Source organism: Eleginops maclovinus, chromosome 20, assembly GCF_036324505.1.
Source record: "Eleginops maclovinus isolate JMC-PN-2008 ecotype Puerto Natales chromosome 20, JC_Emac_rtc_rv5, whole genome shotgun sequence".
Taxonomy (NCBI): Eukaryota; Metazoa; Chordata; class Actinopteri; order Perciformes; family Eleginopidae; genus Eleginops; species Eleginops maclovinus.
In genome coordinates this window covers 19,002,159-19,020,768 of record NC_086368.1, presented here as the reverse complement: position 1 = coordinate 19,020,768, position 18,610 = coordinate 19,002,159, and the positions used below count along the sequence as shown (strand labels likewise).

Below are 18,610 nucleotides of genomic sequence, written 5' to 3'. Positions count from 1 at the left end.
TTGAAACTGCAATCAGTGCACATGTATGCAATAACCTTCACCTGAATGATGGGGTGGCGGCTAAAGCTTAGAGATATGGTGCATCACATCACAGGTTAGATTCCTCTTCAGTGTTTTTCCTGATTATTTGTCAAGTTTAAGGATAGTAAATCTTATTAAATAAAGAATAAAGACAGAAAAAAAGAATGTACAGTTGAACTATAGTGAGGAAACAAAGCTGACTTTAGAATTGGCTTCAAACATCATCAGTCATATTTAACTTCTGGTTTATCTCTGTCCTTTTGACCTCTTAACAACCACATATCTCTGAGATGATAGTCCTTCTGATCATAAAGTCTAGACTCCTCTGTGCCAGTTACCATTAGTGTCACCGACTCTGTGTTCACTGTGATGGATTATTTAGGTTGGGCAATTTTCATGCCTGTATAAGTCGTTTCTCTTACTGTACAAAAATGTAGAGCAGCAAACGGCTCCTTTCTGAGGAAAACACATTTCTGACATCTGCTGTAACAGTTGAAGTTACTGTCAACAACAGGAAGTATTTTTAAGGAGGTACAACTATTCAGTACGTGTTTTGAGTTTTCTGTTCTGATAAGAAAGCCAGATGTTTTCTGCAGTTTAATTTGGCGGTGTGTTTTCTCCCTCAGGCTGCCCACCAGGCTGGTTTGGGGTGGACTGTGTCCGACGCTGTAACTGTAGTAATGGCGGAGTGTGTGACTCTGTGACCGGAAACTGTACCTGCGGCCTGGGCTGGACTGGCTCTAACTGTGATAAAGGTGACACACACCCTACAATACTTCTTGTTTCTGGATCTTATTTATTAACTTTCTGCTCAAAAACAAATGTATGATTTGCCGTAGCATGCTCAATCCAAAATAAGTCACTGGTGTAACGTCAGTTTGTTTCTTTTGTTTTCTCCCAGAATGTCCTGAGGGCAGATTTGGTGCCAACTGCCAGCTGACATGTGACTGTCAAAATAAAGCTACTTGTGACAGAGTGACAGGGGTGTGTCAGTGTGGTCCAGGCTTCTATGGACATGTGTGTGAACACGGTGAGAACTGAAGGGAAAAACACAAGTGTCATAAATGCAAAAAACCTGCATAGAGCTTTACTGCTGTTAACTAACGTTACTTTAGGAGGTATTTCCTTGATTACAATAAGAATTTGCATTCCCCTGTCCTGCTGCTGTTCACTAAATCAACAATGCACACTTTGTCTTTTTTATTTAATTATTCAAGCTCTCTTTTTAATTGTCTTTTATTTCATGTAAATTCAGTTTGTTATAATATAAATTATCTCAGTGTTGTAACAGTGATTAACCTTGATCTTTGTCTCAAACCATGCCGTGTTTGGTCTTTAAATTGGCATGGAAAGTCCTTAAATGTTATGTTTAAGAAGGCGTGGGAACCCTTGTTTGGACTAATTAGTAGGAACATTAAAAACCATAAAGTCGTCCTTAAATCATATGCTGTTAATCCCTTGCCCTCAGCCTGTCCTCCCGGTCTCCACGGCCCACTGTGCCAGCTGCAGTGTGACTGTATGAACGGAGCCTCCTGTCACCCAGCCTCGGGCCACTGCATCTGCCCTACAGGATCCCGCGGAGCTCGCTGTCACAGAGGTAAGTCACATCACAGCTGATCACCACAATATAATACCAGGATCGGGGGGAATTCTCGGGCTAATTTGTCCTTTGTTTGTTCCTCAGTGTGTGAGCAGGGTACGTACGGTCCTGGCTGTGCCAAGCTGTGTGACTGTGAAGATGACGCTCCATGTGATCCCGTGACAGGAAGATGCCTCTGCTCCTCCGGGAGGACTGGACTCAGATGTGACATCGGTATCAATAGCAATTTTCCGATTTTCTAGATATAATTATCGTTGATGAAAATAGGTTGTGAAATACAGAATCGAAATAAAAAGGATGTCCTGTAGGAAAATCTCAATTTAAACGATATTGCTTGGTTAAATATGAAAAAATAAACTACCTTGGTTTGAGCGTGCACACTCAGTGAGGTGCAGACCAGTGCAAGTCAATCAAAACCTAAACATGTGGTTTAACTGGCTAAAGCAGGCATCTTGTACTTTAATCTTGTGGGATGTCAACCCAGCAATCAAACCTTTAGGCATCTTTTTGTAAATCTGGTAAACTATATATTTGTTGAGATTAACCTCAGGTTGACTTTGAAATGAGTTATCCTTTTACTGAGTTTGAAAAAGGTTGGTTGAAAAAGCATGTTGTATTGCATTGGTTGGTGATTGGGCCACCATTTTAAAGCTGAACAGTAGTTTGACAGTGGTGTCAATATTCTAATCCTTCTACCAGAGAGGTAATATGATTATTTCCCCCAAAATCCAACCATTGCTTTAGAAAATGACATCAATATCTGTGTATTTTTATTGAACTGTGTTTTGTGTCAGATTGCGGCGCGAATCACTACGGGCCTGACTGTGCAGAGTCCTGTGAGTGTAACAACGGCTCACAGTGTGACCGACGTAACGGCCGCTGCTCCTGCCTGCACAGCTGGATCGGGCTGTCCTGTCGAGAAGGTAGGATAATGACTAACCAGCCGGACTGACACACACTCCTGCTGTCTTATCAGTTATTGTATTCATCATTGCATTCACATTGACAGCAGGTAAGGAGCTTTGCTGACCCAGGAGTCAGGACAGAAGTGACATTTTAGCTGACTGTGAAATAAGAGTAAATAACTAAAGTGCTGACAGGGATGCATTCCTATAGGGCTTCACTTTCTGTCGAGTCATGTTTGTTCTGATCAAATATGAATGTGTTTTCCTCAGGCGGACCTCCCCATCTCAACTACGGGAACAGCAGCAGAGCAGACATGCAGCACGAAAACTCATTATAGCACCTGCCTGCGAGACTACAACGGGGACAGATCGGCCATGTTTTACTGAAGTGACTCGAGTGAGTGGAAGCTTGTGACTGGAAGTTGTAGCAGGCAGCTGGAAGACCTACAGGGAAATAGACTCTCGGATGAGAACTGCAGTTTCCTGTTTGGACCTGAGCTGGATGATTTTTTTTTGTTTTGCCTAAGTGTCCTTTGAGCTGTCAACCAGACCTACCACAGTGGTACTGTGTGATGTTCTTCAGGTCAAAGTGGAACAAAACACACTTTTAGTCTTCAGGATTAAAATCCTAAATGACTTTATCCGTAGAGTGCCGTGTCAGGAGATTATGGGCGTTTACTGCACTTTTGTGTTCATATTTTGTCCTTTAAATACCTTTTGCAGGTACTGTGTATAAAATATTATTTTTTACGGAAATCGCTGGATATGATGCAACCTCTGAGGCAGTTTAAGATTAATGACATGCCACTACTACGATGTTGTGTTTCAATCTATACAATATGAAGTACTAACCTCAGTCCAATGGTGCTATGTTACAGTGGGACAAAGATTATAATGATATTCAGACCTTTACTGTTTAATATCACAGGTAAACACATTCCTGTTTGCTAAATATGCCTTAACACAGCTGGAACTTTACAGACACTTAAGATTACACATGTATATGCACCTTCTTGGGGATTAAGAGTCTAAATATTTGATTTTGTGTATAAATTGCTTCATATTTATATTTCTCAGTTGTATGTAGTTTAAAATGCATTGTTTGATTTCCAATGGATAAACGACACTTTGCAGATATACCAAATGTACACCCAGAATACTTTACACCAATGCCAATAAAAACACACAGATGTTTGTTTACCATTCTTATTTTATCATTATTTCATTTTCATTGAAGATCGAAGCTGTACATCCTGTCTAAATTCAGATTCAAGCACAGTGCAGATAGCAACGCCTGCAAAAGAACATAAAAAAAAGAAAAGAGAAAAGGCAGAGGTGATCACAACCAGAAATATATACAAAGGTGAAACTATGTACAGGAGATACCAGGCTCTCACTACGTCATATTCAGAGTGAATTCAGTCGACAATTGCATTTACTTCAGAGCATTCCTCATAAATGCATACACAACACAAAGAAATTGCTTGTTTTTGTCAGTCTTAAATCAATACACTACTGATAGGAAGAATGCAGCATCATGAAAAATAAAATAAAAACAGTTTTCTGATTCTCTCCTCTGCATTAAAGGCTAAAACATAAAAAATATATTCTCTGTATAACCTACAACCTTCTGTAAAATAAGCTCTGTCCATTCGGGGGTCTGGTTTCATTTCTGAAGTCAGTAAAATGTTAGAACAGAAAATATGAAGAAACTAGGACCTCTTAAAGCATGAATTTCTCCTACACAGGCGAGGGCACCAGCTAACAACACTTCAGCCTTAAACACTAGAGTTATTCCTACAATGTGCAGAAACCTGTTATACCACAAGATCTTCGATGGGCAGGTCAGCACAGTGGGAAATAACACTGATGGTCAAACTAAATGCACAGCGTTACCATTTAAAGGGAAAGTTTGACATTTTAGGAAACGCACTTATTGGTTTTCTATGTTTTGGAGTAAATTGATATCACACGTCTGTAAAGTAGATGTGATGCTACAGCCAGCAGCCGACTAACTGAGCTTAGCATAAAGAATGGGGAACAGGAAATACAGCTACCATGGCCTTTACAAAGTCTGCCTACCAGCTACTCTCAAGGGTTTTATTGCAAGTATGTTTTGCTAAACTTGTAAAATATGTCAATTTGCTATTTTATTGCAGTACAAGTCTGTTTTCCCACTAAAATATTGTTTCCCCTACCTTTAAACGTGATATGTCATGTTGAATATTGAGCTTCAGAGTGGCTGCTAGGCAGATGAGCGCATCACACTACTGTTATGTATTCAGACTTAATGCTAAGCTACATAGTCTGCTGCTAGTTGTAATTATATTTAGCAGACAGATATAAATACGGTGTCAACATTTTACCTCTCAGTAAGAGCATAAATAAGCGTATTTCTCATAATGCCGAACTTTAAGTCTCAGAGCGTCCTCCCAACTCCCTGCAGATAAACATATGAAGACACAGGAACTCCACAGACTAAATTAACTAAATGTTCTTTGCTTTTTTTTCTCGTCTTTTGAGAAAACACTCAGACACAGCAAACCAAACGTATACAGGGATCAACTAATACAACAGGCTAAAGCAAGGGATACGTGTAGTTGCTCCCCCCTCCCCATACACACAAACAGGATCTACAGCAGAGACATGAAATCACATTGTTGCTGTTAAAAAATAACCTAGGAGGAGTGGAGAAGCAGACCTCGTCCGCACAAATCCCATACAGTAACTTCCACCTCATTCATGTCATCATTTGCACTTAAATGACCGTTCTCTTCACGTGTTTATTTGTCTGCTAAGAATCAACAGTTAAACAGCGGTTAGTTAAGATTTGTTGCCTACACGTGGTAAGTAAGCAGAGTAGGTCACTTCACTCGTCCCGTAGGGTTTGTAGGCTGGGTGAACAGGGTCCATGCTTTGAGGATGTAACATGCTATCCACTTGTGCTTTAATCACAGTAAGAGAGCACCCAAAGGAGAAACATTGATATAGGGCGGTGTCAAAATCTGCAGTTATATTTCTGACACATCTCGGTCATGTCGCCTGAAACAAACCTTACCAATTCTAAAGCAATTAGCTGTATTTATGCATTCTGTATATGAAGGACATATTTGTTAACGACTGTAGTATAACAGCGTGATCAAGTAAAGATATAGATATATATATATGGAGTTAAGTCCATCCCTTTGATAGATAACAAGCTGGACAGCACATGCGCCAAGATGAGTTCTATAATCTTTTAGGAAGTGAGAGTGAAACCCTCGGGTGTGTCATTAAAGAGAGATGAAGAAGAAGAGGAAGATCTTTGGCTCAAGCCACGCTAAATGTTCACCGGTCCTGCCTAGTGTCTGAACGTGAAAGAAAGAGAGACGAGTAAATACAACCTCCTGACCATGTGCATGCCAACACACGTCTAAATCCACCTGCTCTGTTCCCTGAGCTGCTGCCACACACTGATTAACTGGACACTCCACCACCGCCTCGCAGCTAATGTCGCCTCCACTAGTCAGCGTTACAGTTTGTACTGGGGACATGAAAGGGCAGCTGTTTACACGCCAAAGCCCACAGCGGAGTCTGATACAACTGTAAATAAGGCAAAACACTTGAGCAAAATTTGATCAAGGAGAAGTTTCCATGAGATATGGAGCCAGCACTGACATGACCACTTCCTACAGTACATCCTCAGCCTGAAAACAGAGAACAGAGGCCAGGGGACACTGCATTCCATTTAACGTGGTTCCTACTGATAGGGATGAATGAAAGCTAATCTCTTCGTTAGTGGCAGACAAGGTGCTCCGACTCGTCGCCATGGACATTTCACAGGTAAAGTCGGAGGAGGAGCCTCATTCCCCCTCCTCATCTAGGCCGCCGCCGCCACACTCAGACAGCAGGAGAGTCGGAGCATCAGGCTGGACCGACGTACAGACAGTGTTGACACAAAAGGGAGGATGAGGAGGAGAGTGGCTTAGCAGGAGATATTAATCTATAGTGCAATGGCTGTGAGATAAGACTATTGTAATACGCATCCTCTCCCCTCCTTAGAACATCCCTATACTGACAATACTAAAGTGCTGATTGTTAAAGCCCATGGGGAGGCTCGTACACTGACAACGCACAAACACACACAAAAGATTTTTCAGAGAAACCTTGACCAACTTGTACAGTACAGTACACGGGTGTTATGTAAACAGAACGTCCAAGGAACAAATGCATGGCTATGGTACATGTGCAACAGAGTAGTTCTCGTATATTCGTATTAACTTTATCTTCCTTTTAGTTGCATTCAGTTTTAGAAAAGAAAAGCAAAAATAAAAAATAAGAGAAATCTGGCTGCCAAGCAAGCGTGTGCTTTTTTTTTCTTTTTCTTAAAAGGTATTTTTGTTACGGTTTTCAAAATACGTTCAGCTGAATTGAATGTATAACTGATTTAAGTATGAGCGCATATCCCTAACCTCTCTTCCACTTTGTCTTCCTTCCTTTCCTTCCCTGTGGAGGTGACAGTATTTTTTCCCCCCTTTCTCTTATCTTATCCCTGTAACTCTGAGTGAGGTGCCCTGGGTGGCCTTGGTGTGGCCAGACTCATGCGCCAGGGTCTCACTCAGTAAAAGCTCAAGCAAACAGAGGATCAGGCAAAGGTGGGGCGCTGCAGCTGCAACCTGTGCAGCCCTGCCAGGGGGGGGAGGGCGCACTGCGCGTTAGGAACGGTAGTCCTTTTTACTGTACGGCTTGTTCCCAAGGATGCTGTCCACCTCGTGTGTGATGGACGATGACAGCTTTGGAAGAACCTGCAACAGGGGATAGACACAAATGGTTTGCAAAATGAACCATCAGTCGTTTGGTCGTTGTTTCAGAGAACATCTTTAGGAATGGGCTGCAGTTGCGTGTCGCAGCCTCTAGATAGCACTGAATGGTGACTTTAATTTCTTCTAGCTGCCACCTGAAGTGGGCTGTCCTGTCTTTAACTTCTAGATCGTCACATCGGATAAAAAAATACTACAAAATACATTTAAAAAAAATGCTGATCTGGAGAAAAGTCCCCTTTTCAAAATTGGAGTTTAAGGAACCTCAACAGTACTACACTTATTGCAGTAAACGTGCTCATTACACAGCAACACCTCTAGAATAGTGTAAGTTAATTTACATAATTGCATTTCAAATAGATGTATAGTTTCATATCCCATTAATCTCATTAAGTGAAAACAAATCCCTTGTAGAAAACCCTTTGTTTTCTATCTATAATGTAGACAATGATAAAATAAATACATTTCATTCATGGACTTCTTTTTTAATGGAGTGTGGCAATTTCAGCGTGTGATGAAAAAGACCCTGTTAAAAGGAAACTGCAGAGCCCTGGGGAAATGTGAGCATAGCATTTCAAAACCGAAATATCAAATGTGCTGATGGAGAGACAACCTATAGTGCGAACACATCCAGGACATACACACACACAAACACACGGGAGGATACACAAAGCACCAGAATATAAAAGAGTAAGAATGCTTTTGACTGCAGGCCAGAAATAATGTGAGGACAGGATGTAAACCCCCACCGGCCTGAAAAACCCATTAAAAGAGTGCATCTTATCAGGAAAGGAAGAAGTGGCCGTAAGCTCGCCTCCAATCCCCCTGGCAAATGATACTCGGCTGACCTTATTAACTCGGTACAGTAGAGCACCCAAGCGTGCAGCAGCTAACAGCCCAAGAGGCCGAGCCGTACCCGGGAGAGGAAGCTGCTGTTACAGACTGTAAGTCACAAACACGGGCCTTATGAATCGGGTCAGGTCATATTACCACCATAAATAAGCCCCTGATTTGCAGCAAAACAAACATGTTTTCAAACTCACTTGCGTGTGTGGCCTCACCTGTATTGCTCCTATGTTCTCCATCAGCTGGTCGGTGCTGGACGCCCCTAAAAGGACGGAGCTCACCCCCTCATTTCGTAGGCACCACGCTGCAGGGGACCAGTAAACAGCCATGACATCCAATACTACAACTTTGTACATACACACTCTCCCACAGCGACACACAATACTACACACAACACACACTCGTTTAAAGAAACATAAGAGCTTTCCTGTTGGCAAATGAAATATTAAAAAATAATCGTTGGCAACAAACCGCACTCACATCACACCGAGACACACAGACTTTTACATATCACAGTAGAAAAACACCCCCCCTCCACTACAAGAAAACTTCCTTTACTCTTAAAGGCAAACGTGTTATCAACCAAATGTTCTGATGTGTATTTACATTATGATATTTTATTATTATGGATTAACATGTAAGATGCAGCATTTCATTGTTAAAGATGGTTGAAAGGAAGCTAACTTCTCTTTGTATATTCTGTTTATGTTTCCTTTACCCGCCATACCGTGATCTCTCAGGAAGAACTGACACAAAAGCCTCCTCTCTGGTTGGTGTGATTAATATTGGGAGCTGTGTTAAGCAAAAACGACTGCATGGTTTTGTGTTTCTGAAAAAAACACTGGTAAGAAGATTACAGGAAAAAGGGATGAGGAATTTAGCTGTAAAAATAGTAGAATTATAATTATACGCAAATCCTCAACCGGCGTGAAAATCTGGGCTAAAATGACACCCAGGCCTTGGATTGACCTTCCCTCAGGTCACAGATAACACAGCATCTAATACTAATGGTATTAATTACCGCCTGATTTTCCTGATCCAGCAGCACCAGGCCTCAGTATGAAGCCGAGGCAGGAAGGAGTCCATCATTGTTATATAGTCTTATTCAATTCTGGAGTGCCACAGTGGTCTAGAGAACGGCATGATGGACATAAATCTCCTGTGGTGCCTTCAGGAGCGCTGGAAGGATTTATGGTAGTTGGGGAGATGAGGTTGACTGCTAATGGCCCGTGTAACCTAATCTATGACACTGCATTACTGCGAGGGTGAAGAATCTGCCAGGATCTGCGCCGAGATTGGAGAGGAAGTCCCAGATTTACTTTCCTGGGTTGCTAACGGCTGGCGCTTTAACAGCCCTCGAAGGAGTCGACATCTTTGAGGGTTTGCACATTCTCATTTTCCTGAAGGGCAGTGAATCCATATCGGTCATTGGCTGGATTTATGTCTGGGTTGTTATTTTAATGCTGACCCTGTTAACTGTTAAATACTTGTTAACACCACAGATCTGCGAATGTATACACTAAACATGTTGGCATTCCTTATGTTGATGTGAACATTACTGTCTTATGCATTAAAGGGGGGGCAGGATTCTTTTTAGTATAAGATACTGAATTAATATTGGTCACTGGAACACAATGAGAAATGTCAAAGTTGAATTTTAGTTTAGTCTATTTACCTTATTGTGCTCATTCTTAATTCCCTTCATAATCACTTTTTCTCATTTACGCCTGTTTTTTAAGAACAGCTGTTAAGGCAGACACACATACGTGACAACACAGCGACAAACAAACCAGACATCTGCCAGAGAGGCGTTGACCTCGGCCCGCCCGAGGCAGAGGGACGGACAGACAGACAGAAAGAGAGAGAGCGGCAGAGTGTATCTGCGTACCGATGGCGAGTTGGGGCAGTGTGCAGCCCAGCCGCTCCGCGATTGCCTGCAGCTCTTTCAACTTCGCCTGCTGACGCCGGCCCTCCTCGCTCAAGATCTTGTCCTTCAACCACTGGTAACCCTGTTGAAAACACAGCACACCTGCTCAAAAACACAGCCCTGCTCACACACCGCTGCCCCGCAGCTCCTGTGTCAGCAGGGCCTGTTTTTAAACATGTGACTCTGTCTCACGCTATCTAGGCCTCAGTCAGGGAAACACACCTAGAGCTATGCTTAAAATACTATCTTACAAAGTTACAAATATGAGAGTTAAGCATTTAACTGACTACTCCTGGAATTTACTGAAGATTATATCCAATGGAGTCAAACAGTAATCTTTCCAAGAAGAGAAACAAGGATCAGAAATTATACCATTATTAAAATAAGTAAACCAGTTAGAATGATCAAAGAGCCTACACACCACAAACCACAAGCAACACTGAACCAGACAGGAGAATGCACATTCCACACAAGTCACTAAAAGTACTGCACAACACCAACACAGAGCTACTACCTCTACTTGACAGTCACTGACATACAAACCACAGAAACACAACATCCACTGACTACACACACACACACACACACACACATCGTTGCATTGAGTCAGTTTGCTTCTGAGAAATACAGAGGTAGAGTTTTCTCTGACTCAACACTTACTCTACTGTTGAAATTATACATCTCAAAATGTAGTTGTTTTATTTATTTATAAAAGGTAGTACTTTAAAGAAGAATATTCTGCTTGGTTTGTGTTAACTGAATGAAATCATTAGTCCGGTGCTCCTTGTCATTGTAATGTCTGTTAGGTTCCTTTATGCTTAAAAAGTCTCTTGGAATAACAGGAATTACTTCATGATTCATCACCAATTGAATATTCAATTGTAGAATAAAAACAAATGCTTGTCTCAGATTAAAAACAAACTATTTCACAACCCCGTTTTGTTTTATATGTTTAAGTGTTTATGTCATGAATGGTGTGTGCAAGCGGTGATGAACAGCACTGCTTGGGGAGAGGAGCACAGTGCATGGCGTCAACCATGGCACTGAAAACACAGACATGTGAGTGTGCAGAGTTACAGAACCTGAAAGACACAACACACACAATAAGCAAACAGAGCAGTAGGGAGACACAGAACAGTGACACCAGTGCAGAGGATCCGAGCGGGAAGAGACATAAAACACACAGCGACATTTGTCTACCTTCAGAGACGCCCGTGAGTAGGGAGGCACCCTGCCGTCATATTTCCCTGAGATGATCCCACAGGCCAGAGGCGACCACGTCATGGCCCCCACACCTGAGGAGAAAGACATGTGATCATCGTGACACCGGGTAATACTTTCTGTGCAAATTGGAAATTAAGACTCTGCATTGCTTGTATACAATATGTGCCCAAAATATGGTCACCTAACATCTGGCAGACCTGAACTAAAGACTATTCCTGCTCACCTATCTTATGGAAGAGCTCAGGTAGCTGCACCTCCACCTTCTCTCTCTGGAACATGTGGTACTCAGCCTGCTCACAGATGGGAGGAATCTGGTTGAATTGTCGCGCCACAGAATACGCTTCCTGAAGGAAAGAAGGAAAAACAATACATTAAGCTCATATACGATAAAGAACCAGAAACAGGTAGGATACAGCAAGGTCAGGGAATTATAATCCGCCCTGAGTATCCCTGATTATATTTGACCTTTTTGTCTCACCATTATCTCCATCGGGCTCCAGCGCGATGTTCCCCAGTACATGGCCATGCCCTGGTTTATCACATGGGTCATTGCTCGAACCGTTTCTGGAAGTAAAAATACAAAAACATGTAAACAACACCATCAACGCTGGAGTCACACTGTTGTGCTTGTAGAAATGAATTTCCGCTGCTCTTCTTCTTAAACATATGAATCAGAGATGTCTTCAAGCCTGCTACATGAGTATCTGAGCCGCTTGTTCTGTAATATTATAATTTGAGTATTTGATATAATTTGCAATCCAAATTAGCTAGGCCATTCAGCAGAGAAGTAGGAGACCGATTATGTTAATCAGGGTGGTGAGCAGTTTATTCAGATGAGGATGACAGCTATTCATAACACGGCACACTTGAATGGCATTAGTGTAGAAAGATTTGTTTTTATCTACGTCATGCTACACGGCAACAGAAGAGGAGCCCAGTGACATAATGATGACTATGATGGTAAGATGGTTAATTGACAAGGCGTGTTCATGAAGTTCACAATTTATACAATTTGTGTATTTTGCAACAGAGAGGGTTTAAAAAAAAAGGGGGTTTGGTTCTGTAAAATGAAAAAGGTCTGTATGACAAGGATTGTGCTGACTGAACTATTCTGATGTTTTTTTTTCACTCTCACTATATTTTATTGAAGGACATCAGACAGGAGTTTCATTTTACAGCCTTATCTGACCCTGTGAGACAGCGAATGATCACACATCACATAACCTGGCTTTAATTTCCGTCTTCTTCTCGAGTATAAAGGCAAAACTTGAAGCATGTTTGATAACAAGAAGAATTTCCCACAGAACATCGAGAGCACCAGAATGTAATACGTTTTGTCCCTAAATAACCCTCCACCCGCCCATCTGTTCACCTTGCTGATGCAGTGTTTCTAAAAGTCTCTCCGACAACCCAATCAGCCCTGCTTTCATCTAGTGGGCACTTGGCTTAAGAGGGTTTCTCTGTAAACTGACAGAACAGCAGGTCACCACTTCTTCAACCCGCACACACTACCCTTTAACTACTGCCAGAATAAAACTCACCAGATGGTCCAGCTACTGTGGTTTTAAATAAATGGAGGCAAAGCTGTCAATGCAAATTGTGTGCAGTCTTTAAAGGGCAGATGAGCAAAAGAATTGCCTTGACTTTTAAATCAAACAACATCAACTGCTTCTGACTTATCAGATGCTAAAGCATTGCGAAAGAGTCGAGGGCAGTGAAGCATCAAAGTGGAGGCAGGAAGACGACCTCTGACCGATCTCTGTAACCCAAAGGGGGAACTCTGACTCAGGAGCAAAGGCATCTTGTGTGACCAGCTGAGCCCACACACAGTTAGCACTCTGCCATTTAAAGGTCTGCAGCATCAGTATCTACACTCATTCTGACTGTGGAGGTGGATGCACCAGGACAACATGCAGCATTTAAAAATAGATATTTCAGTTACAAGAGGTTTGTGAGTCTTTGCATTGCAGTAGTCATAGAGACAGAGAAGAGGGGTATTTCAATGTGTATATTACAAAACATAAGGACGCATCTGTGGAAACAAAAAATATGTGATGATTCAACACCCAGTTAAGGATAAAGTGGAGACAATAGAAACATTACCTTCCATAGGTGTATTAGGGTCCGGTCTGTTTGCGAAAACCACATCCACATAGTCTAGCTGCAGTCTTTCTAGAGAGGCTTTTAAACCTGGAAATAATCAACAGTTAGTAGAGTAGTAGTGAACCTCTGGTCTGCCACGATACTGACAGACAAATAAAGGAGAGGTTTCTTTAATCATTACTTGTATGAAAAAGTTTTGTTGGCAACCCACAGAGTGTGTACATTGTGTACAAAGCAGCCATTATCCCTTTAAGACAAACAGCTAATTAAAAAGTATTTTGTTGTCAGCATTTAACCCAAAAACCTGTGGCGCTGCTGCTTACCTTCTATAATGTGTTTTCGAGATAAACCTCTTTCAGTCTCCGCTCTAAAGAAGAACAAATACAAACAAATACTTTTAATATGACTGGACCTGTCCCCTCTGCCATGAAACAATATTAGAGATAGGACCAGAAAACCGATTCGTTTGGATGAAACATTATCCCATTACCGGGAGCAACAGCCATAACAAAAAAAATGATACAGGAAGATCGTTTCACATTTGAGTCAAAGACACAGCCATATGAAACTTACTTTCCACCCCAGAAGATTTTTGTTGTTATCACAAGACTTGAACGTCTGAAAAAGAAAACAAGGGATCACATCTGTTACATCTGTGTGCCAGTTACACCCTAACTCAAAATTATAGCATAAGCCTTATCCAATCCGACGTAATTCCTCAATATTAGATACCACAGTACAAAACATAAACCCCAAAAAATATACGTGTACTTCCCCCTGTAATATACATTTTATATTACTGTGAAAACATCTCCTTGAACTGTATTTATACATTTCTTAGCAAAACATACATTTAACAAGATTACATTTGAACACATCATGATTAGATTGAAAATGTGTCTTTGCCCTCTAGTATTTTTTTCTGAATAGAGAGTGTAAGCATCATTATGTAACTTAATGGAACCTAGCTTGCTTAGCTAACATTAGCTTTGCTATTTAGCCAAGCAGGACTATGCTGCCCTCCTTATATTACATGTATTAAACAGCCGGGATGAATAGCTCTGACACCTCCTTTAGGCAATCATACATTTCTTTCCATTCTATCAGTGTCACACACACCCATCTCCCACAATAAATGCGAATGTGCCAGAACTTGGCAACTAATGAGCGTTGGTAGGTATATAACTTTGCAGAGCTCTATACAAATGTCAATCCAGGACGGAAAAGGTAGAGGACAAGGCACTAAAAGTTCATCCATTATTCAGCTTCTTTGAAGAGGGACACAGGAGAGTGGGCATGGCAAGGCTTCCCGCATTAATCTTTCATCTTCTTACCTTACAGTTTCAAGGAAGGGGATGATATGAGATTAGGGAGGCTGGCTGGAACGGAAATTAATAGAAAAAAACCAACTCAATACGAGTGTGTCTCATACCTCCATCCTTTCTTTTTTATGATGTTTCCGAGCACCACCTCTGCCCTGTGAAGCAGACAGAGAGACGATTGAATAAAGATAGTTTTCAAATGAAAAGAGCGTTTAATCCTGACTGTCTTGAGGGATGATTTTAAATGAAAGACAGCAGTCGAACTTGGCAAACATACTGTATAATGCATAAAGGGTGTGTGTGTGTGTGTGTGTGTGTGTGTGTGTGTGAATGGCCACCAGTATGTCACTCCGCAGGGTGCTAATGAGTGACATTAATATCAACATGTGGGATGTGGGCATGTGAGCTGGGCTGAAACATGTCAGTCCTTCCAGCCGCCTAACTACGATAAATAACGAGACACACCTTTAAGCACAGTCTCATAAAATGTATTTAGGTTCTCCGTAAGAGGGTTCATTTTGGGTGCACTGAATAATAAAGCCAGCTGCAGTTTTCAAATAAATGTTTATTTTTTGTTGTCAGAAGTGTGGAAGGACTACCATTTATATCACCTATGATCTGTTGGTGCTCTTGCTAGTGGGGGTGTGTCTTTGTTAAGTGCGGAGACAGTATAATTTGTGGTTCTGGTAATCAGATGGTAATTTATCAGTCAGCCTAACTATCGTATATCAGACTGAAATACGATCATGTTAGTGACTTGTGTTGTCTTAAATGCTGAATGGACTGCTAGATAACACAATTTGAAGGCTAATCCTGCCACCTATTTCAACAAGTAGTTAATATTTTCTTTTTTTTAACAGATCTTCCAAACATTCTCTTCTGTCAGCTAACCAAAACCCCTCCGCCTTGTCCAGAAAACAAAAGTTTGTCACGTTTTTCAAAATAAACGATGGCTGTGGTGCAGTGGGAAAGTGTGCTGATCTACAGATCATGGGAGGGAGGTTCAAGTCTACTGCAGTCAGCACGTCGTTGTGTCCCTGGGTAAGACACCCAAATTGCTCCTGTGGGGATTGTCCACAGTATGGAATGTATGCAAGTTGCTTTGGATAAAAGCATCTGTCAGGTGACATTTAATGTAATGTAAACAGTTCATTGGGAAAATGATCTAAAATAATATTATTGTTAGTTGCAACCCTGGTATGGTTAGCGGGCAAGTTGCCCTGGAGTTAGATTCAAAGACAGTTGGCTCTAATAGTTCCTTTGAAGTTGCGAGGGCATAACCGTTTTAAAATGATAAAATTGTTAATATATTTGCTATAGTATGAAAACTTTGTGTGTTTTTTTAGCAGCAGGAGAAAAGTAGGTGCTGAACAATTACCAGCTGTTTCAGACCCTGCCAGCTGGGCCCCAACATTTTTTTAACCAAGAGCACTCAAGCGCTCCCCTGAGAGCAGTAATGTGCGTTTGTGTGCACATGTGTATGTGTTTCTCTGGCAAACTGCCACACAGTGCAGTGTGTTGGCCTTCTGAAATGTGAGTAATTTGAGAGCCCAAACATAAGGTACAGTGTGCCTTAAGCAGGTTGACTTGCCGTATCCACCCATTAATTAGCTATTTATTCCAGCGCCGAGTAGATGTTATGACTGAAGGCAGAAACCAATGACATAATGCTGCATTATTCATGCATTTACTATACACTTTATTACTTTCAGATTCCTATGGAATTAGGCATCCAATTTGTCACTGGTTTCACACAATATCATGCAATTAATATGCATCTAGTCGAAATGTCTAAGCCTTAAAAGAACTGAAGAAGGAAATTCTGTTCTGCCAATTAGTCGCATACTTTAAATGCTTTCACGCCATATGTCTTTGCTGATAACGGCAGCTCAGCGGGAAACATGTTTGTTTCTGCAATTACATATTTTATTTATATTTCTGAGAAACACAACATACTGCATATTGAAATGGATACGCTGGTTTATAATCCCAATCAATATATAAACATGTGTATGTGCTGAATGTTTATTTAGTGACAGTTTCTCTGTTGTGTAGGGCAAAGCCAGAACAAACATGGCAACAGCCAACTGCCATGTGCTGTGCATCAGCCAAAGGAGAAGTGTGTGCACAGCTTACAGACCCTGTTTATCTGTCCACACTCGGGACACAGCACCAACATTACAGCCACTGACTGCAGAACCACCAGCACCGCTTCAGGTTCTCTGACTGCTGAAGGAACATCAGTGAGACTTCATGTGAAAGCTTCTTTTTTTTTTGTATTCTGAGGTGTAAATTCTTGTGTGATTTGATTTACTCCCGGGTTTGTGTGTAATATAAGCTCCTCAGCAATGGAAGCTGTCAGGATTAGCACCTGTGCAACACATACGGACGGAGCTGTGTGACATGCTGCCGCAAACATTTGCACGTGTCTAACGGATTTGTCCTTTCTGTCAAACTGTGGTCTGTTTTATTGACGCGCGATGATCAAAGTCACAGGTGGTAAAACTTCTGTGTCAGAGTTTTTCTGAACCACCAGTAAGGCAAACATGTTGATGAAACCCCACCCCCGAACAATAAAGCATGTACTGATGACATTTAGCACACAGCAGCTGCTGGAGCATTTGATGAGAAAAACCCTAAGACTTACTGCATGATTGTCTTTTTGTTTTCTTTTAATTTTCTTTCGCGCGACACTCTGACGCTTCTACCCAAACATAATAGCAAAACTAGGCTATTCTTGGAAGGATTAAAATATGACTTGCTCCTGTTAATCAGAGATACTGTTTGCAAAGGATAATCCCTTAGATTATTTCAAAGCACCCAAGTTACTACAAAGCCAGATTAATCCATGTTGGAAAATAAACCATCACTACATGCAGCAATAAGGCAGTGCAAGGCGGCTTTCCGAGGTTAAAAATATCAACAGTGGCTGTCCTGTAAATATACACAGAGACTATGAATGTCTGAACCGTCATGAATGCAACTATCACATAGTGTTGATGAAAATAAACCTTAATTCTACGTCGAAATTCAAGGACAGAGACACTGATTCACTGTGCCCGTTAATAGGTCAATGGAACTACTTTTCTCAAGATGAATAGTCACTATGACAACTTTTGACAGTGAGTGTGTGAATTGTGGATATAACAAGGACTTTGTTTCCAAAAAAGAAACATTGCTGTACAGTTTTTGAAGGGAGATTCCAAAGCACTTCCTTTTAGAAAGATTTGATGGAAATGATTTGTATGAATGCTCACATGAGTAGATATTTTGTTTTCATTAGCATGTTTGGTGTGGGCAGTCCATTCCATTTTGTTGCTATGTGACCTGCGGGACAGGACATACTTACTTTCCAGCAGCGTATACCTCCGCTGTGTCAAACAGATTGATGCCATTTTCATAGGCCAGAGTCAATAGCTGCTCTGCCATCTGTTGAGAGACCAGGGGAGAAGGAAATTATGGGGTGAGATACCACCAATATGAAGTGTAAGAACGGTTTAATTATTAAACTTCGTTTACAAGACTAAAAGAAGGCTGTAAAGCTTTCCTTCCTATAACATGTGTTAATCCTCTGGCTATTGACTCGCTCTGGCAGTGCGTTTTAACTATAAGTAAAAATAGGCTTCTTGAGCAACGAAGGATATGCCAGATCATGTGGAGGGTTTCCATTCCAGCTTTGACTGATTGAGGATGACAAAATCCATCTGCTCTCACCTCATCTGTTATCTGTCCGCCGAATGTCACCCATGTTCCTACAGAGGTCGACAGGGAGTGGGGGGGTCAGTGTGTAAGTACATAATCACATGTGCACACAGAAGAGCAAGTGAACAGTAATAGTATATGCTCTGCAAAAGGTGTAAGGA

The 18,610-nt window shown here is 41.4% G+C and overlaps 2 protein-coding genes across 6 annotated transcripts in view; one reads left to right on the top strand and one right to left on the bottom strand.

Annotated features, from left to right (window-relative positions):
• Positions 1 to 3,731, top strand: part of megf6b (multiple EGF-like-domains 6b) — a 51,848-nt gene extending 48,117 nt beyond the window's left edge. For both annotated transcript variants that reach the window (XM_063910195.1, XM_063910196.1), the window contains 6 exons: positions 648 to 776; positions 923 to 1,051; positions 1,490 to 1,618; positions 1,706 to 1,834; positions 2,416 to 2,544; positions 2,797 to 3,731. In XM_063910195.1, coding sequence (XP_063766265.1) covers positions 648 to 776; positions 923 to 1,051; positions 1,490 to 1,618; positions 1,706 to 1,834; positions 2,416 to 2,544; positions 2,797 to 2,864 — 713 coding nt within the window. In that variant the 3' untranslated portion in view covers positions 2,865 to 3,731. The remainder of the gene's footprint in view (positions 1 to 647; positions 777 to 922; positions 1,052 to 1,489; positions 1,619 to 1,705; positions 1,835 to 2,415; positions 2,545 to 2,796) is intronic.
• Positions 3,719 to 18,610, bottom strand: part of kcnab2a (potassium voltage-gated channel subfamily A regulatory beta subunit 2a) — a 75,185-nt gene continuing 60,293 nt past the window's right edge. For all 4 annotated transcript variants that reach the window (XM_063910201.1, XM_063910203.1, XM_063910202.1 and 1 more), the window contains 12 exons: positions 18,462 to 18,499; positions 18,097 to 18,176; positions 14,858 to 14,902; positions 13,999 to 14,043; positions 13,749 to 13,792; positions 13,426 to 13,512; positions 11,801 to 11,886; positions 11,546 to 11,666; positions 11,299 to 11,393; positions 10,060 to 10,180; positions 8,387 to 8,475; positions 3,719 to 7,310 (listed from right to left, as the gene is read on the bottom strand). In XM_063910201.1, coding sequence (XP_063766271.1) covers positions 7,221 to 7,310; positions 8,387 to 8,475; positions 10,060 to 10,180; positions 11,299 to 11,393; positions 11,546 to 11,666; positions 11,801 to 11,886; positions 13,426 to 13,512; positions 13,749 to 13,792; positions 13,999 to 14,043; positions 14,858 to 14,902; positions 18,097 to 18,176; positions 18,462 to 18,499 — 941 coding nt within the window. In that variant the 3' untranslated portion in view covers positions 3,719 to 7,220. The remainder of the gene's footprint in view (positions 7,311 to 8,386; positions 8,476 to 10,059; positions 10,181 to 11,298; positions 11,394 to 11,545; positions 11,667 to 11,800; positions 11,887 to 13,425; positions 13,513 to 13,748; positions 13,793 to 13,998; positions 14,044 to 14,857; positions 14,903 to 18,096; positions 18,177 to 18,461; positions 18,500 to 18,610) is intronic.